This window comes from Fundulus heteroclitus, chromosome 11, assembly GCF_011125445.2.
Source record: "Fundulus heteroclitus isolate FHET01 chromosome 11, MU-UCD_Fhet_4.1, whole genome shotgun sequence".
Lineage (NCBI taxonomy): Eukaryota > Metazoa > Chordata > Actinopteri > Cyprinodontiformes > Fundulidae > Fundulus > Fundulus heteroclitus.
Genome location: NC_046371.1, coordinates 35,638,697 through 35,660,304, shown reverse-complemented (window position 1 = coordinate 35,660,304; position 21,608 = coordinate 35,638,697). Strand labels below are relative to the sequence as shown.

At 39.0% G+C, this 21,608-nt stretch overlaps 1 protein-coding gene across 2 annotated transcripts in view; it reads left to right on the top strand.

Annotated features, from left to right (window-relative positions):
• Positions 1–21,608, top strand: part of dscama (Down syndrome cell adhesion molecule a) — a 129,693-nt gene that overhangs the window by 19,677 nt on the left and 88,408 nt on the right. For both annotated transcript variants that reach the window (XM_012865221.3, XM_012865219.3), the window contains exons 2-3: positions 16,247–16,564; positions 16,721–16,870. In XM_012865221.3, coding sequence (XP_012720675.1) covers positions 16,247–16,564; positions 16,721–16,870 — 468 coding nt within the window. The remainder of the gene's footprint in view (positions 1–16,246; positions 16,565–16,720; positions 16,871–21,608) is intronic.

Genomic DNA, 21,608 nt, shown 5'->3' with positions numbered 1-21,608 from the left:
GTGTGTCCTCCAGGGGTGTAAAGGTACACAAACACGACAGTTTGGTTCACGCCTCAGTTTTAAGGTTGTTATGTTGTTATGTTTTTGATATGTTAAATAATAGAACTATGCAAATCATCAACAGAGATAAAGAAATATTTTTTTTTAACTTTATGTTTTAAGTAACTTCACTAGATGACTCTGAGGTGTTTTTTCTGGCTGAACACAGCTAAGCAGGTGTAGCACAACCCCAGTATGGTCTATCTTGTGGGTTGTAGTGATCTCTTTTGGGTGTTTATGAACTAACTCAAAATGGTTAGTGCCTTTTGTAGTCAGCCTTAGTCCATTTACTGACCTGTTGAGGATGGTTCTTCTCACTCTTTTTTTCTTCTTTCTTCCTCCTTCAAAGTCAGTTTGTCACATACAGATCACAAATATAATTGATCACAGCCCGCCAAGTAACAAGTGGTTGCGAATGTTGCTATGCTCTATTTGGGTTCATGTAAATCAGCATTTATTGGCATCAACCACTCAAAAATGACTCTTATTTTGCCCTCCAGAGAGCTGACATCAAAGGCGGGTAAAACTGGGCTTTACATGGCAGCTGTATAGCACCAAGAGGGGATATTAACATTATTCATGAGAGAGGACTTTTGCACACATGTATGCTCAGTGCGGTGCTTCGCTTTGCCACTTATTGTGTAATCCCCTAGAGCAACGGGGGAAAGGGTGGAGGGTGTAGGGATGTCATCATGAAGTCCTCCACCCAATCTCCACCCCTCCCTCTCAGCTGGCCTTGCCCCAACCCCCACACTCCCTCCCTGTGCTGTTTCCTTAGAGTTCGGCCTTAATTACCTGATTCGGCTGCCATAAGCTGTCAGTGTGACTCAGTGCTATAGCTTACCCCAGTAAAGGCACCCTGATGCCTTGATGCCTTATATAAACTGTAGCACAACAAAGATCTCTGACCTGGTGGGGGACATAATGTGGTTCAGAGCCAATCAGACCCCAGTGTTTAAAAATGTTATCACCCTTGAGCAGGGAGGACATGTTAAGGCTAATAGCTAATTTAAAGGAATAAAACCATGAACAAATAGAGGAAACCGGGTTGTTGTTCTGGCAGACAGCCTTAGGCAGTGAACCACAATTAGATGAAATAAGATGAAGCTCCTGGAGTTTTTTTTTTTTTTACTGCATCAGGAATACAGGGATACTTTGCACACATTTTACTTAAGCAGATTAATGACGTCTGTTTGGTAAACACAAGCTGGGCAGAAAAAAAAAAAAGCATCGGACACATTGGTGGCCTAATGCAAAGGGTTAATGTATAGGCCTGTTTATGCTGCATGTAAATGGGACGTGTATTGATCAGCTGTTTACTTAAATAAATTGGCGGGGTCATTTTGAAAGCAACCACTCATTGGCACTATTAGAGTGGAGGATAGTAGGTTAGATGCTGTTAGGTTCCAATGCTTTCTGTAGAAGAGTGAAATATTACGGGTTTTTCTTCACGTGAGGATGTATGGGAAGAAGAAAATACAGCTTTGATTTTTTTTTTATCACCACAGCATATTCCCTGTCAAATGTATCCATCCATCCATCCATCCATCCATCCATCCATCCATCCATCCATCCATCCATCCATCCATCCATCCATCCATCCATCCATCCATCCATCCATCCTTCCATACTAAAATTTACAAAGATGTCTGTTATAAATAAAGTGTTTAAAAACACTGAAACTTTTCTACACTTCAGCTTTTAAAAGTCTGGAATTTTGACACGAAGAATGTTTAGAAACCCTTTTAAAAGTTGTGTGTTTTTCCATGTTTGTTTAAGAGCAACTAGAACATTTCTACATGCATAACCTCATTTCTTAGAATATTGCATTGCTAAAGCATTTCTACATGCAGGCACTTCAAAATGAATACTAATTCTATTGAATAGAATAAATACAAATTCTAATACTATTCTAATGATAGTAGGCTAAACATACAACATATATGTCTACCAAATCTGACCTGATGTCTCGCCTGCACACCAAGCTCGAGTCAGCATCTATGTTCATCAGCTTCCAGACATTAACGCCCACCCCCTCGCACATGCACTTCCATCTGACACGCCTGCATACACTCTCCTTGACTGAAACATGTCTGGTGCCCTTGAGCTCTAAATGGTGCAGCAGAGGCTCCACAAAGGGGATGACTGCATGAGGAGTCACCTGCAATCCTCGATTAGAGGATTTCAGCAGGGCCTGCCACCAATAGGTGCTGACATGTGGGACTGTGCCAAGCATTATTCCACGCATTAAGTGGAGGAGACCCACTTCACTAACCCAACAGGACCCCATCTCCCTCCTGCTGCCCCTCCTCTGAGACTTACTTGGACAGACAACACAACAAGAGAGTTCATCATTTATATATGTTAGATTTATAACTGAAAAAATTACTTATTTTTTGTGTTTTCGGCTCTGCTACAATGCAACTAAAGACACACTGCACATTAATATGCATAATTTGAACTTAGGAAAGTAACCTTTATGGAGAGAGAAAAAATGGAGAGAGAAAACATTTCTCATCTATGTATAGGTGTAAAAAAGCATGACTCTCAGGCAGGCAAAGTGAACTTTGTAAGTCTTTTTCTATCAGTCTGAGAGCTGACCAGCTATCAACAGAATCCACATAAAAATTTCATCACATCTTTCAAGAGTTTGCCAACCCTTGCTTTTGATCTTACCCCTGTGTTTTTGGACTTATCAATATATCTTCAGAAATGTGCTTCACCACTTTATGGAGCATATCTCAGAGCAGCACATCTGTGTGTGTTAAATATTACCTTTTATGCCAGCCATTAACGAGATTATCATTTAACAGCCGTGTACACAAACACACTTGATGGCAGCCAACCACCGCCCACGTGTTGTCTCTTTTGCTTGCAAGCAAGCGTTATTAAAATAAATTGTTAGGAATTCACAGCTGCAGATTCAAATAATATGTCATGAAAATACAAATTTGATTTATGTAATTTCTGTTTTATTAGATAATTCTCAGTGAAAAGTCCCACACTGTTAGGATTATTTTCAAACAAACAGCCCCTGCTATATAATGGCCGGAGAAAAATGTGCCAACCTGCAACCTTTCCCTGTTCCAGCTCCAGCATTTGTTGAAACCTTTGCGCTCATACCTTAAATCTTTAATCTGATGCGCAAACGCCATTGGGGATGTATTATGTGAGGCAAAATTATGCCATAGTTAATATCAGCTTTCAGAAACCAAACTGGTGGGATCGGTCTACCAACTGGCCCGGGGGTTCCTTGTCACTGGTAAATTTTCATTGATCATTCAGAAAAAAATACCTATGGCTGAATTGTACTCATATGTGTTCACGCTTGCATGACAACATACTGGTATGTTACTGCATAACCAATTGAAACCCTTGCACTAACTCTAAATGTAAGCACACCCTGCGTTTAAAAGGCCATAATTGATAACATTTGTTTTCCCTTAGTGCACACATTAACTGGAAGAGAAGTCGGACAGTGTTTCCTTTGTGGAAGGGAGCCACCAATGTAGAAATGTCTGCAGTAAGATTGTTTTAAAGACAGACGTACAGATTCTTTTATTCACATATTTATGTCTATTTTTTTTATGTTCAAACCCATTTAACATGTTTCTTGATATGCCAACATACATGATAAATGATCAATAGTGTGACAAGAAGCTTCGATAACACCTGTCATTTTCAGTCTTTTTCTTCCTTTCTGTGTGGACTTCCTTTTTTTCCCCTTTTACTGTTTGATTCTGATCTACATGTTCCATTCTCGGTGCTTTCCATCTCTTCAGTTGCCCTCTCAACCCCCACACTTGTGCTGTCTTTTTAGGTCCTGTACAATAAATGGCGTACAAATGAATTCTTCTTAACTGGTGGGATCTAGGTGGGTTTTGCCTCCCATCAGTTGATACAATCTTTACAGATTAGCCACCCATAAAAAGCTGATGGTGGTGGTGGAGGTGGCTGGGTGTTCCATTTTTTATGAGTTGGTGCAAATTCTTTTATTGAGACAAAAGCAGTTATGAGGCAGGTTCTCCTCTCCTCATCACTCAGTCAGTGTTTAAACATGCTGGGACCACAGGCTGCCTGATGGCCGCTTGTTCTCATTTAGAATACAATTTCTCTGATGGATGATTACAGCCAAATGCTACTTTACTAGGAAGGTGAATGAATGTGAATATATTATTCCAATAGGAAGAGATAATGCACTCTAAACAGATTCAGACAGCAGCTAAATTCTGTTACCCATTATTGTTATTCCCCATGGTTTTAAGACTATGTGTATTGTTATTCTTAACCTGGGATCCAGATCTGAAACCTGAGGAATTTTGAGTTTTTCCAACTGTACATTCAAGCGTTTTTCTTGCATAAAAATACTGTTATTCTTATTTTTTTAGTCTTCTTACTCAGAAACTAATGTGTGACAAATTACAATTCTTTTTTTTTAGATCTTAAATTGTATTGATCTTAAAACAGAGCAATTACACAGCATAAAATGACAATTAACAGTTTTTTACAGTGTGAGATTTTACTATAGATTAACCATTGCAGCATGGCATTTTACAGTTTCAGCATCACATTTGCGGTCTCAGCTTCACCATACAAACCTAGCACAAGAATTGACCTTGGATGGTAGGTCTATGTAACATTATCCAGAAAAAATAAAATAAATAAACATTAAGTTGTAAGACTTGTTTACTTGAGTAAATCTTCCACAGGACCCCAGCGTTGGCTGAAAGTGTCTTTTGAAGTCTTAACAAGTATGTTATCTTTTCCATTTGGTATAATTCCCTCACAATTTTGACCCATGAGTTTTAGGAAGGCGGATCTGGTTGCTTCCACTTAATTGTGATGCATTTTAGGGCCGCTGTAAGAAGATATGATTTGGCTCGTCCTTGCAGTCCAACTGGAAGAATACTGAGTATTGTAACCATTACATCCTTGGGGATAACCTCCTCAAAGATCTGGTTTATAGCCTTGTACACGTCATCCCAAACGTTTTGCAATTTGGGGCATGACCAAAACATGTGTGTATGATTGGGGATTGCAGAGCCACAGTTTCTCCAACACAAACTTGGTACTTTAGGATCCATCTTAGCTACTATGTCCGGCATCCTGAAATATCTGCTGATAATTTTCCATTTATATTCCCGCCATGTATTTGAGCTTGTGACTTGATGAGCCTCATTCCAGACTTCTTCCCATATATCATCAGAAATACTTTTGGCCGCCTCTGCCTCCCATCTTGGTTTTGTCCAAGTCGGTCCACTAATGTTCATGGACCAGGGGCGGTTCTAGCCCCTGTTATGGCCTGTACTAAAAACATGATATTAAATTTCTTAGGATGATAAATGCTGACAAAGATACAGCGACTGACTGGTCATTTGGATCAGTTGTATTTTTTACGTTTATGGTTTTACCCAATAATAAAATAACAAAATAATAAAAAAATAAATATAAAAAATAACAATAATTAAAAATTAAGCTGTTTCACATTAAGCTCCCGCTGTATTGAGAAAAGATCAGGGGTCTGCAACCTGCAGTTCCAGAGCCACAATTGGCTCTTTGGCTTACTTAATATATTAAACGATGAAATGTTGACCTGTTTAGGCTTTTTCCCCAATCTTTTGTTCTGTGCCCCTGTGAAAAAACAATGGCCCCACCCTGGCCCCCCTGCTAAATTTGGTCTAGAACCGCCACTGTCATGGACAAAAACATGTTATATAATATTTTTATCAGTTTCTTATCCCCTTCGCCTTTTTGGAGTTGAATTAGTAATTTCTCTATTGACGTTGGGTTTAGGACTCTTTCCCAATCCCTGTGTGTAGACAAAAAGGAACGCAACTGTAGGTATCGGAAAAAAAATTGTTTTTGGAGATGAAAATGCCAACGCAATTCTTTGAATGACATGAGATAATTCCTGTTAATTAATTGATGTAGAAACATGAGCCCCTGTTCAAACTATTTGGAAAACAATTTGTCCAAGGAATTAGGAGTGAAGGATTTGATATGTCCAATGCTTGTTAGTGCTAATAAACCTCTTGGCAGCTTAAAGGCAGTTCTGACTTTGTACCAAATGGTAAGTGTAGTTCTAGTCCACAGTGGCAGTTCCTTTATTGGAATATCTAAAAACGGCAATACCTTTAACGGTACAGAGCACTTCACTTGTTCAATGCTCAGCCATCTTGTGTGAGAATCCTCTTGGGTCCATGAAATTCTAGGCTTTAACTATGCTGCCCAGAAATAGTACTTTAAGACAGGAAGGTTAAGACCTCCTTTTGCCCTGCTTCTCTGTAATGTTTTATATCTTATGCGGGGGCGCTTATTCTGCCATATGAACTTTGATATCATTTTGTCCAAATCAACAAACGTGGATTTTGGTATTCCAACAGGTAACATCTGGAACAAATACAATAATCTGGGTAAGAGATTCATATGAATGGTTTCAATGCGACCTGAGAGGTACAAAGGCAACACTGACCACTGCTCTAGGTCTTTCTTAATTGTATCCAATATTTTACTGTAGTTAGTATGGAATAAAACATTTAATGAGAGGGTAATATTGATATCTAGGTATTTGATGCTCTCTCTAGCCCACCTAAAGCCACTTTGTTGTTTTACCCCCAGTGGTATATTGCTATTAACATCCATCGCCTCTGTCTTCTCAACATTTATTTTATAGCCAGAAAAATACCGATATACAGAAATCATTTCCTTCAAGCATGGTATTGATGAGGTAGGATTAGACAGATATAGCAAAACATCATCTGCATAAAGAGATAATTTATGTTCCTCTGTACCAATCAAAATTCCTTTAATTCCTTCATTATCCCAAATGAGTTGGGCCAATGGCTCACTGCTGATTGCAAACAGAAGGGGGGCCAGAGGGCACCCCTGCCTACAACCTTGTTCCAGCCTGAAATTAGGCGACCGCGAGCCATTAACTCTAACAACCGCTTTTGGAGATGAGTATAATGTGTGTATCCAATCTATAAACTTAGGTCCGAATTTAAACCTCTTTAATGATTGAATGAGGTATTTCCATGACACACGATCAAAGGCTTTTTGGGCATCTAGAGATATTACAGCCGTCATAGCTTTAAATTCTTTTTGATGTGCTATCATGTTTAATAATCAACGTACATTATTTCCATAATGTCTCCCAATGATAAACCCAGTTTGATCTGGATGTATAATTTAAATTATTATGCCATTTTATCGTCTAGCCAGTATACCTGTCAGGATGCGCACGTCTCCATTAAGCATTGATAACGGTCTATATGATCCACAGTCTATGTGGTCTTTTCCTTCTTTGTGCAAAACAACAATTACTGCATCAGACCAAGAGGGTGCCATTTTCTTAGCTTTTAGGGAATAGGAATATGCTTTCAGTAAAAGAGGGGTTACAATATCTATGAAATGTTAATAGAATTCATATATAATACCATCCGGGCCAGGACACTTATTATTTTTGAGGGATAAAATAACTTTTCTAATTTCTCCTTCTCGAATTGGCTCGTCTAATTGTTTAGCTATTGTATCAGGCAATTCAAAAACATTTATATTTTTTAGATAATTTACAATTTTATCTTCATCTCTACAGGTGTTTGTGTCTCTGTATAGGACTTTGTAAAAAAAATTCTGCAAATTCCTCGGCTATTTCTTTTGGGTTTTGTACTGATTTATTACCCAATTTTAGCTTTTGAACTACATTTGACGACTGTTGTTATTTTGCGTTGGAAGGCCAGGAGTCTTCCTGCTCTGTTTCCATGTTCATAATACTGCTGTTTGGCAAAGCGGAGATTGCCCTCAGTCTTTTCTGATAGTAGATCTTGGACAAATTACAATTTTGAGTTCTGTTTTCTTACTTTGCCTTAAATTATTAAGTCCACAAAGCACCTTATGGAGTCCGTTGTATGTATTACCTAAAGCTGCACCAAACAATGCATTGTTCCAGTGATAGTGTTGTTTGTTATTATGGGCCTGTAAGGACTCAGCGGTATTTAGGAGATCATTAACAGAAATGTGGGCAGATGGCGAGAGCCAATACTGACACAGTCATACACATAAATGCCTCAAGCTCCCTGCTATTCATAACAGATGCTGTGATTTTATGATCATCTTGATGGCAGATTTTCCTACTTGAGAAAACCCATGAGAAGCTGTTACTCTGCGTGATTACAAGGCCGTAAATTAACTACTGAGAGAGCCCCCGTGTATCACTGCAGGGAGAGAAGGATATTTATTATGCTTGCGTCTCTGATTTTGTCTCAATTGCTTGTGCTTTCTTATGTTTGCACACATTTTATGCCCGAGTAAGATACAGTTTTTGTCTCACTCAGTACAAACACATGAACTCATCTGTAGAAACAATTACAGCAAAGGGTTTTCCCTCTGAACAGTTCCAGAAGGCATACACAGTTCTGGAGTCTCATTTATTAAAGCATTTTGTAAAATCCATACTAAATGTGTACATATACCAAAAAAAAAAAAAAAGACGTGTGCCAAAAAAAGTTAGATTTATAAAACCATCTGCACGCCCAGCAGCATGCAATTTTCCTTCAAAGATTACAGCTAAATGTTTGCGTACCTGGTTCTGCCTGATGTTCTGCCCTCGACACGCCCAGATTCAACCATGAATGGTCGATATGAAGGACCTCATGAATGTTAATGTGTATTAAAAGTGGGTCAGCTGATCGTTTTGTTTTCTTCATGGTGAAATGGCAATCATGGAGAAAAAGTCAAGAAACTGAACATTTATTGTTACAGAGAGGAGTTTCTTAAATGTGAAAAATGGAGTTAAAAGCACATATGTTGTCCACATTATATGACCTTGTTAAAAAGTAAACTCGATTGCAGTCATAAGCCGGAGGAAAGCCTGAAGGAGCTGTGCTTCGTGTTGAACTTCCTCTGAGGCTATACTTCCTGAGTCTGTCCGGACAGGAGGAATGAGAGGTTACCTCTGATGATGTAGAAGGTTCCGGGTACCGGGTTTCTGCTTCTCTATGCATGCTCCGTCCCACAGACCAAAAATGATTGTTTTGTTAATTGGTCTCTCTAAATTACCGGTGTGTGTGTGTGTGTGTGTGTGTGTGTGTGTGTGTGTGTATTGTCTGTTGTGTGTCTCTGTGATGACCTGGTGGCTTGTCCAGGGTGTACCCTGCTGGAGTTAGGCCCCTGTGACCCTGCATAGATAAGTGGTTAAAGCAGGGTGCTCGTGTCCTGGTTTGTTCCACTCTGAGTCTCTGAGCAACACCTTTAGCCCCAGAATGCTCCTTGGGTGTCGCACAGTTGCAGTGCCACTGCTTACTAAGGAATAAGTTAAATAAAGAGGACGAATTTCATTGGAATGTAAGTTACCATGACAAACAACAATACTCATTAGTATTATTATCTCTGAGGAACTAAGCGAAGACACGGAAACCTCACATTTATACAAATTTAGATTTATCTAAGTTTTAAAAGTCTTGTAGAATTATTTTTAATTTCTGGTTACACGGATGTGTCACCATTTGCTATCATCAAGGTCTTGACAAGGCCTAAAACTGTCAACCTCAAAAAAGTTACTAGGATATTCAAAAACCAACAACATTCAAGCCTGGCCTGAATGTAGAGCTTCCACTCAGTGTTACCGCACTCATTAAAGCCTGTTTAACATCACCATCAACAAATAGGATGCAAAGAAAGAAAAACGCCCCTGCTCCATAACTTAACAGAAATAACAGACATTTGCAGATATCAACACTGATAAGCTGATGTTTTCTAGGAGACATGACCAGAGAAGGATTACTATATGGACAAAATTGTTGACCACAGGGTGGCATACCTTGGAGGGAACCAGGGACGCTAAAATAAAAATGTCATCAGTCAGCTGACTATTTTGGATGTTAGTTGCTTTTACAAAGTATAAGGATCGCACCCTGCTGCTGGCTAACGAAACTGAACATTTATTACAGCTTAACAATTTGGAACAGTCACTTAATAACTAGATTTAGGTAATTATTTAAGATACATAAGGAGGTGTTCAGTGAATAAACTTTGTCAGGGGAGTGGGTGTCGTATTGTTTGTGAGTGGGGCGGTGGGAGCAGCAGAAGAAACATACCCAGGGGTGCCATTCTTTGTAGAAACACCATCGAATGACTCAGAGACTGAGCTAATTGGCCATAGAAATGACAATTATGTTTAGAGAAGTCAGACTGAGGCTTTAAAACTCACAAACATGCATGGTGGTGTTAGAATCATGCTGTGGGGCTGTTTGCCTTCCAGTGTTAGTGGTACATTGTGCAAAGATGGACGGAAAATTGAAAAAGAGGGAACCTTAAATCAGCAGCTTGACTGCTAAAACTTTGACTTATCTGGGTGTATCAACAGTGTTGGATAAAGCGGAACCAATGTTGATATGTTGCACCCACACGAACATGTTAATATATATGCATGACAGAGAGATGGCAGTAAACCTTCAGTTTTGCAAGTCAACCGGTATCGTCTGTGTCTACACAACTCAATGTTAGTCAAGTAACAGCTAATATAACAAACAAAACAAAGACAAAAAATGGGTTTATTGTAGATAAAGCACTTTTCAACTCCAGCTTCCTAGAGAACTTGACTGTTGTGTGGCATTAAAATAAAAAATTAATGTATTATACTCAAAACCTGTGTCAATGTCAGGAAAACAGTCTAAATAAACTCTAGAGTTTTGGCCAAAAAGTTTGAAATATTGAAATAGAGTTATGACTTGAAGACAGAAAAAAAAGATTGTTGTCAGATTGCATTTAAGCAGACATTGGTGTAGTGTGTGCATGTATTTGAGCCCTTCTGTATAATTCTGATTCTGCATTGATTAGAAAAAATTCATAAGCAATTCAAAAGCTATTACTTTTAAAAGTCATTGAAATTGTATATAATATAATCACCACCACGGGAAAAGAACCGTTCAAATAAACCTTTTAAAACTCCTAAATTTAATATGCTGTTCATGCCCAAGATGACTGACTATATAAAATTTAGACCTTAATTGCCATTCAACTCCTTCGCTTTTTTCCAACACCTCTTGGATAATAAACTAGTTTTTTCTCTGTTGACAACTACAGCCGTTCTTCTTTCAACACCTTCAGGCCTGGCCCTCAGAGAACTGCATGTGTGAAGTGAGTCTAGTCCTAAATGTGCAGAAACATGTGTTTGCCACATTGTTTGTTTGTTGTAACAGGTTGAACGACCAGTGGGTGGAAGTGGCTGGTGACTCGAGAACGCTCATTAGGAATTTATGAAGCGCTAAAATGTTTGGTCTCAAGGGAGGGGGGATTGGCAGCTGCCGCGCAGCAAGGCAAGCGGGCTGGTGACAGAAGGAGGGATCCCACATTAGCAGAGAGTGGTGGCTGTGGTACACTGCAACAGTGCTTGAAATATTTACAGAGGGCTACTGACACTGGTGGTTTATGCAACAGCTTTGCAAGGCTGTTTCTATCATGGAGCATAAAATATAGAGTCATTATTCAAATCCTAAAATATTTAATGTAGTTTATAGCTGTAGCAGATTAAAAATGTAATCACCAACATCTAGTGAGTCATATGTCCAAACACTCATATACTTTAAAACAAGTCTTCCAAATTACAGCGTCAATGTTTTAACTGCATCCGTTTTTGACAGATTTTTCTATTTAAGGTTTGTTTTTACTATAGGAACCTTTTCCAAGAACCAGGGTAGCTTTCTCGGACCATTATCCTGCATTTACCAGGATAAAAACAGATTACTTTGGTGGAAATTTACCGCAGGAAACATGTCTTGGTGGGGAGGTAGTAGTTTTTCATTTACCAGATAGATGGAGTTTAACTGTAACTGTAATAGAGTTTAAAACATTAATTACTGTTTACTGTCATCTGTGGTGACAACACTTGAAAGACATTAATTCAGAGTAATATCTGAGACCCTTAAATGGTCTGAGGTACAAAGAAAACCAACCACAATCTCTGAAAATCATTTGGAGTTAGCCTTTATTTATTTTTACAAAATGATACACCACTGCTGCTCTGTGAATGTTGGAAACTATCTCTGACTGAAATGATTATAATCCAGTTTATTAGTGGAAACTCTGTAATATGATCCAAAGTTTATGGTAAGAACACTGGGTGGCACCAAAAAAATTTAATAACACAGAGGTTAACATCAGAAAAATCCATTTACGATGTGTAAGAATCATACCTTTGAAGTGATTATAGGTTGTAAAATACAGTTGCTGTAACTGAATTATGGATTGTAGTTGTTTTTCTGAATACAAGAGTCTCCCACATAAGTAAACAAATTACCTAATGCAGTGTTTTAGTACAACGTTGTAACAATGGTTTGTGAGCCTTATGAACTGCTAATTAAAATACTTGTTGAAATACAATGTGGCTAAGAGCTGGACTCGTCTGTGTGGTTTAAAAATTGTGCTTGTGGTGGATCTTACTAACATATTTCTGGCTATTGGAGTTAAAAAATGGTTAACACTGTGAAACTATTGTGGAATTATTACTGTAGAAACACAAGTAACATGTACATTTGGATTTTCAGCATATGGTTTAAAACCTAAATGTAACTGAAAGTTCACACTCACTGGTGAACTGAAAAAGTTGTCAGTCAAAACAAACAAAATACAAAATCAAATTTATTATCTGCTGTTTCCTGTGGCTTGCTCTAGAAGTGGTTAGCACTGTTCACAGCAAGAGTGTTCTTGATGCTCACATTAGGTTTTCCTGAATAAATTGGATTCCAACCAAAGTACTATTGGTACATCTGGTTAATTTGATGGATCTGGGCTAATCTAAGGTTTCGTTCACACTGCAGGTCTTGACGCTCAATTCCGATTTTTTGTTGAAATCAGATTCGGTGGCCATTCATACTATTATTAAATGTGACCACCATCATAGGTCTGTTCTAGACCACAAAATGACCCACATGCGCAGATAATAGGAGATGTCAAACAGCAGCGCGCTGTTTATGGAAGTAATGGTGAATGTAATTGTTTCTAGAAGTGTTCAATTAAGGTTTATTAAAAAAAAATCTTGAGAATCTTGGCGTCTCTCCTTGTTATTAAAAGCTGTTGCGCAATGGGAGCCGACAATATTAAGACCACACCACAAGACGAAGTAAGATGATAAGAAAGCAGCACACCTATTAACAACGGTCTTTTGTGGAATGCTAACTGCTGCTACTGTGTATGGATGTGTAGCGAGAGTGACCTGAAAGACAGGCAAAATGTGACATGACCGCTCAGTCTGTGGTTGCCTTGAAAAATCCGATACGTATCCAAATTAGTACCACATATGGAAGTGGTACAAAAGTTTTTCGGGGGTGAAAAGATCCTCTTGGGGCGTCTTGATATTGGGGCTGGCCCACCAACGTTTGTTTGAATAACGAACATCTGAAATCGCAGTGTGCATGTCCAACACGCTGTCAGTAGACAGCTGTGGGGCACAAATCCTATGGCCCCAACCTTAGATCATCCAATCAAAACACTGGAAATGTACACATTACGTTTACGTTCTGCCGGATAGTGTGCGACCATTTAGGCTAGGCAATGCAAATTTATTTGTATAGCACATTTCAGTACAAAGACAATGCAAAGTGATTTACATGATTAAAACATTAGAAAATAAAAACACAATAAAAGCAAGTAAAAAAAGTTTGAATAAAATGTAGTACAATAAAAAAATGGAAACTAAAAGCAAATATTAATCTAGTGTTGGTTGTCCTTGCTAGCTCATTAAAGGATTGATGTGAATTTTTTCTGTTCTGTAAATGAACAATATGAGTGAGCCTGTATTCGTAATCTTATGTATACATTTTTTTATTACATTTAGCTTATTTAAAATAGATTTTCTAGTGTGTTGGCTTATGCCAAGTTATCTGTTTAAATATTAAATTGATCAAAGTCAGTTTTTATGCCCCACCTAATTTATTATGCCAGAGATGCCACTGATAAACACAAAGAACACATGGATAGTAAACATTTTTTGCTTCATTTTTGTCTTTGTTTTGTTTAAAAAAAAAAAAACAGCCACTGGCACCACCACTGCCTTCAGGCTTCCAAATCAGAATTGGACAGAGACACTTGTTCGATTTGGATCTTAAAGTGCATGAATATAATGGTAACGAGATATGTCAAGTAGCCAATCCGTTCTTTAAGTGATGCTGTGTGCAGATTTTGTTATTTTTTCAAACTTTGCACACACCTCTTTCATAATGCTGGATGACAACACCCTTCTACCGCCATCAGATTGTTTGCCATCATCGTACGATGCATGAGAAAAGCAGGTAAACAGCTCGGAAGAAGCAGCATACTTGTAGCACGAACAGGAGGAAATGTTGGTAAATGGCAGGGGGACGTGTTGCCAGATCTTGCTAGTAAAACAAGCAACCAGCTGTGTGAAAACAAACCCAAAACAAGCTCAACAGGCAACCCATCACACTATAATAGCTTGTAAACAATATAAAGGTATGTATTTATTAAGACATTACACATAAGCAACAGCAAAATTATGCTAAATACTTTTACCATACAATTTTGAGTAACAAATTGTTTGAATAAGTGCATTCTTAGCTCATTTCTTTGTTTTGTATCATTGTACTGTATACTGGTGAGGTGAAAGTCAGAAACCCCAACACACAAAAAATTACAGGTTTTTTTATGTGTTTCTCTGCAGTAGCATGCTGAATTAAATCAGTATGGTGAGTACGTATTCCATACTAGCAGAATCAGCAGAATGCCTTTGAGACATCTCCCATCTGAGGTTGGATCCAGTCTTTAAGTATGCTTCCTTTCGCCCATTCTTAGATATATTTTTGCCCCTATTTTTCCCCACATACTGCAACTGGTTTTCATGCTGTTTCGTCGCTCATTTCCCTCGCTCTGTGTGTGTTTGGGGTTTGTTGATTCAACTCAGGTGGGTGCGATAATCAGGAAACGGCAGTGTGGAAAGGACAAACTACTAAACATCTCTGGGAGATGATTAAGGGGTTTCACTCGGAAAGAAATCTACTTTAAATGGAGAAGTTTCAAACAAAAGTTTAGTTCTGTTGCTTCTTTTTGCCAGTGTTGGATGTAAAGGGGAGTTGATAAAAGCATTCATTGAGCATTTATTCAGAAGACCCTCAAAAATGCAAAAGGACAATATGAAAAAAAGCTCAGTTAAGCTGTGCAGTAGAAGAGAAATACTCATCACAAGGGGAAACATACTGTGCAATTAACAGATTATAAGGTCTAATCAGAAACAAATAAAAAGTTTAACTTGAATGTACTAAACAACACTTCTTGCGATGCTAAAAAAATTGCAAATAGTCCTTAAGATTCTATAAAATATAAATGTTCAAGTCAAAAAAGACATTCACTTTACAGAAAATGTCAAGTACAGTGCATCAGTGTACCAGACAACCCCCTTAGTGTGCAAATAGACACATGAGAGACACTTATGATAATTCTTTATCATATCAAGAACCTGTGGAACCAGTTGCATGTTTGTTAATATGTAAACAGTCTATGACCTGGGCTGACAAAATAACATTTATAACAGTCAGCAACTCACACAAGACAGTCATTAGTCACTTTTTCAGTAAAAATATTTTAATAAGAAAACCTAATTATAAATATATCTAAAAGAGCAATAGAACGTATATTGTGGAGCCATTGAACACTGCCAATAATTTTAAACAAATGCGGTGCAGGTCCTGGCTTTACACTGACAGGGTTGTCCAATGTATTCAGAAGTGTATCACATAACACCAACTGTTGCAGAAACTAAAGCTTTTCCTGCATACTACGTACACAAACTGATAAAAAAACTGCCTAAAAGCCTGTTTTCTGTTCACAGGGATTGATGAAAGTAATCTTACATGTTTGTAATAGAATGTCTATATAAAAGTATTTGGTTGTGCCATAGATACTTTTTGCTCTAATGACTACACTATTGCAAAGATCACTCATTTTAGCCTGTTTTTTCAGAGGAGAGGGATGGCTGGAGAAGTGTGATATCTACACAACTGTGTACCTCTATAACTCCTAAATACTCTGCTTTTGTCCTTAAGCTTTGCTGCAGTACATCTATTTAGTCTCACGATAACCACCGCTGCAGCCTCCTTCCACTGCAGTTAGAACAAACACAACAATCACCATAAACACTTTTTAGATTAACATTTTTGTATTCTTACAATTTTAATCTTTTTTTTTCTTCTCTTTGCAGTTTTCTGTGAAGATCTACGTTCCAGCTTATATTTTGTCAATGCATCTGTGCAAGAGGTAGTGTTTGCCAGCACCACAGGGACATCGGTGCCCTGTCCCGCTGCAGGTGTGCCCCCTGTCTCACTGCGCTGGTACCTGGCCACCGGCGAGGAGATCTATGATGTGCCAGGGATCCGCCATGTGCACCCCAATGGCACCCTTCAGATCTTCCACATCCCCCCTTCCAGCTTCAGCAAACTCATCCACGACAGCACTTACTATTGCACAGCGGAGAACCCCTCAGGGAGAATCAGGAGCCAAGATGTCCACATCAAGGCTGGTCAGTTTTATACCCTCCACTTGAATGTCTCTGCTAGTGATTGCTTTAGTTGTAGCTCTAGAAATTAACATTCAGCAAGAGAGGTTGTTTGTATAAACTCTACACAAGTTGTTTTCCAACTTAAACACTAAACACCCCTCTTTCTTCTACCTGTAGTACTACGAGAGCCGTACACTGTCCGGGTGGAGGACCAGAAAGCCATGAGAGGCAATGTGGCGGTCTTCAAGTGCATTATCCCTGCCTCAGTGGAGGCCTACATCACTGTTGTGTCCTGGGAGAAAGACACAATGTCAATCAATGCTGAAAGTAAGGCATTACATCTCTTTGTTCTATAATAGCCAATGCGAGGATGTTTCATAGATTGACACCTTCAGATAAATGGTATACATGCTGTCAGGAATGCCTGGTGAAGTATGATCTGATTGTATGTTACCTGGACCAGGCACTGACTGCTTTTATGCGCTGATATTGTTTTTTGGCTATTGTTTTTGAGGAAATTCTCCTAAAATAGCAGTGGTACCATTGACCAAAGTCGCACTGTGGCCCTAAACGGGAGGCGTTTATTTGACAGAGGCCTACTCTGTACCGACCACAATGAGCCATGCTGTGTGCCCTTGCAGGCATGTTTGTTTTTCTAAATCTGTCTGACCCAAAGACAGTGGGGCCCTGTTCGTCCTCCTTTTGCCGGGTCTTTCACGAGAGTGCAGGCTGCCAGCCGTGTCACTTAGTCTCAGTGTATTGACCCATTTCTCTAGCTGATAGGATACATTGCGGCGGGCCGATCATTCAAATCACTTAAATGGAACGCACTTCTGCATGATTGTTTCCCAGGCCTGGGGGAGAATTCACTTTATGTGGGGCATTTAGCAAACTCAATAGAACAGTGCTAATGTCATTTTGCTTTTGGATGGAGGGCAAGTGCTGGCTAGCCATTACATTCCCTTTTTTGTTGACGTTTCACATTTGTCCACTATGGCAGAATTGACCATGTTGAAATCTATATCAATCTCTTAATTGTACACAAATAGATTTTTCTGCTAGTATGTTTTGAGATGTGCCTGATGGTTGTCTCACTGCAATAGGTTTTTGTGGTGCAGAGTCTGGAATTGGCACAACACTACCGGATACACTTTTACTTTGGTCGCAGATGTGATCAGAACTAGAAACTGAGCCATTTATTAGTATAAAGTTTTACAGAGGGCTTAAAAAGTTGGTGATTTTTAAAACCACTTTTCAAAGCAGTTTTTTTTCACACCACCCCATGGCCTCAAGGCCTTTCAATTATATTCTAGATACTTGCTCAGGTGATTTAAGTTTTTCTCTGGCTGTATATAGCATAAATGGAGTAGGAGTGTTCCCTCTCCCCCATTTGTTGCTGCATACTAACAATAAGTTGACTGAATGAAGAATATTGTAATTTTTTTATTGTTGGCAGGGAAGACAAATTGGGCTTTTTAAAAACCTCTTTGGTCAAACAAAGCAGGGACAGTCATGGGTGGAAACAGAAGAAGTGCCACCAATCCCTTCCATTCAGGTAAAGTTACAGCTGGCAAGCTAAAAGTGATGTGTCTGTTGACTGATGGCTACTGACTGAATAATTAACCAGCTACTATCAGTTTGAGATACTGCCAGTGCTATACCTCCATCACTCAAGTGAATATCACCCTTTCATTTTAATGATGTTGGAAGACACAAAGAAAAATAAAGCACTTCCTATGCATTAGCTTCTGTGGCAAATACATTTAGATAAGGCTCCCACCATATTTGTTGGAAATATCATTTGATATCTGGTAATTAGGCAAATAATTATCTCATCACTTGGGGACACTCACAAAGTAATAAAATGTCATTCTATGAGGATAATTTGATCCTTTCTTAATAAAGAAAAAAAATGGCTGAGAGATATATCTAATCATCATACAACATAACCTAGTGAAATCAACATTACTGATCCCAATATCCCAACACTATACAGACCAGGGTTGTATCAAAAGAAACAGTCTTATTACCATATTTCAGGACCATAAGGCGCACCGGATTATAAGGTGCACTAAACATTCTTCCCATTTGTGTAATTTCACTCCGCCCCTTCGAGTACACAGCTCTCTCCTGAGAGGGAGAGCTATCCATCTCTGTCGGGAGGACAGATTAGTTGGACTATACTGCCCTGTTTCTAACAAAAGGCCAAAATAAACTTAACTTTAATGTTGAATTAACTTACTAGGTTTATTGCCTAAAGGCTCCCACATACTCGGGCGTACTGTGCGCATACTGTGAACTGCGTGGACTCTGCGTTGACTCTCCACGGACATTTTACTCTTCATAGTCGAGCATACTATTTCCTACATATCGTGTGGCAAATTTCTACAATTCCCACACTTTCTGCCAGTGGGACGAAGCAGCAGAACGGATGGTAAAATGTGCGATTAGCTAGCTGAGCACCTAGAGCCATTTCTTCTCCAGCAGGTTCCCACCTCACACCTGTCAGTGATGCCTCGCGTGTTTGTGACCGCCTGCTTGGAGCAGCTTAGGGTATCAAGCTCAGTGTCACATACAAAATGGTTTGATGTAAAGACTTTTTGCTGCCGAGAAGTTTATAGTGAGACACATACCTGTATGCGCGGAGTCCACGCAGAGTCCGTCTTGAGCACGCCTCGAGTACGTGCGGACCTCCGCAAAGTAATGTACACCCGAGTATGTGGGGGCCTTCACATGAATGCACTTCCAGACAGGACAGTCAGACAGTCTTGTAGACAGCTCAGGGATCCAATCAGGTAGTGACACAGTGTACCGCAATGCTCTGAATATCCATTGAGCGGAGCGGCTTCGTTGCTTACCAAAGTTGTACTTACACATTTGAACAGATTTTTGAGTGCATTGTACCACATAACATTGGTCAGTAAGCACAACTTTAATTATATATAAGGCGCACCAAATTATAAGGTGCACCATCAATTGTAAAATTTAAGGATTTTAAGTGCACCTTATAGTCCCAAAAATACGGTATATGCGAAAGGCCTGACTGGACTTGATGTTCCACAAAATCCCATTTATTTTCTCACAATTGGATCCACTTCAGTTGTGTTTTTCAAAACGGCAACATGCATGACAAAGTAGGATATATGAGAGCAGCTGTACTCTATAAGTCTAACATCATAATGGACAATAAGCTTTTTATTACTTAATAAAATTGGTAATGCAGTAAAACTCATGGTTGTCTTATGGCAAGAATATCATACCAGCCCCAGCCTACTGGTAATGAAAAATGAGAACTTCTGACTCTTTGAAAATTTGAAAACTCTTTTACTCATTACTTAAACAGAGAAGGTTTCTGCAAATTATAACAAGGTGCTTATCTCGACCACTAAAAAATACTTCCATCTGGAGCCATCAGCCATTTAAACGCTGTCAGAAAAATCACCCATCCAGCGATCTACTGCTCTCCTGCATGCTAAATAATGGATGACAGTAGCCTATGAATCCATGAGCAAGTGGTCTTTATTCACGTCTCAATGCCCGCACCCTACAGTGTACCTTCCATTTCCCTCATCCTCTGCCACACAGTTTTTAAGAGCACTTTCTTTGTGTCTGTGTGTTGTTTTGAGTGACAGCTCAACATAAGATGGGTCAACCCCTGAACCTGAAGACCAACCTAAGGCATTTTACACTTCAATTATTTAAAATTGTATCAACACTTTGACAAAGACAAAAAAGCTTTGAGAAATAAGGCTTTTCTGTCTCTGGCATGAATAATTGACAATGATTCTTCACTTTAGATGGTACAGCCTGGTAGGCTGCACTGGTTAAACATTCTTACTGTCGGTCTCACTGAACTGAGCATTTTTGAGCTGTTGCAGGGCAGACTAAAAGAAGAATTGTGCAATAAACCCTATTGTCTATTTAAAAGAAGAATTTTAAACTTATGCTGAAAACTGCATTGGGTCAGCCTGTACTGGGAAAGCAGTACTGCAGAACTTTTCTGGATCGTAGTAGTTCCTAAAAATAAGGCTAACATCTATAAATGACCACTGATTTCTTGAAAATCATGTATGGTAACAACAGTTTGTTATAAAGGACCAGCAGAAAAGTGTATTTTGTCGTGGAAATTTTTCAGCTATTACAGCACATTGTACAACATGAGATCAAAAGATTAGTGGTTGCTGTTGATTTAAATAAAGGAAAAGTATTAAAACTTGTTTAACTGACAATTTCAAACTGCCGTGTGTAAAAATAATTGTGGTCATTAAATTGAGATTTATCCATGTTTTTAATGGGAAGCACATATTCAACATCTTCATTGTTGTCATGGGTGATCAGGCTCTAATCAAACACCCCACCATCCCAGGACTAGGTGTTGCTACTTTACCATACAGAACAGAAGGGCATGAACAATAGCGGGGCTTTTTGAAATCATGACATTGTACAATGTACATACTGTATGTTAAATGGCGCTGGTGGAATTTACAAAAGGTAAAAGACATTTGTGTGCATTTATAGGTTGAAGTGAAAGTGCACCAAATACCTCAACTCAGTCATTTGTTCAATGTCTCCCTCCGAATTTAGAAAAAACAGAGCTTTTCTGCAGGGTTAGTTCTCTGGATGTATTTGGGTGATGTGTATGGCTGCAGCGCTGCTGCTGAGCGGGGCCATTCCCCCAGGTGCAGCCTTTGCTGCAGTCACTGAGGAGGCCTTGTATTCATTTGCTCTGACCTGATGTTGTTTGCTCTGCATTCAGCACCCGTCCTGCCAAGAGGGAACCAGCCCCCCAACAGTATACTGCAGACACAACACAAGGGGTCTTCTTTTCATTCAGCACACGAGCTAAACACAAGGGCCATCACACAGATTCTCTTTGCTCTGCTTGTCTTTCCCCTTCATTCCTTTGGTTTCCTTATTTGAGTCTGAATTTACAGCTCTGTTTCTACAGATTTCTCAGTTACAATTTATTTGAAGGGGTGTACATAAGACTGACATTACACTGTCATAAACATGACATAACACCTGTTATGAACATAAATGTCTCTTTATGAATGTTTAGGACTGT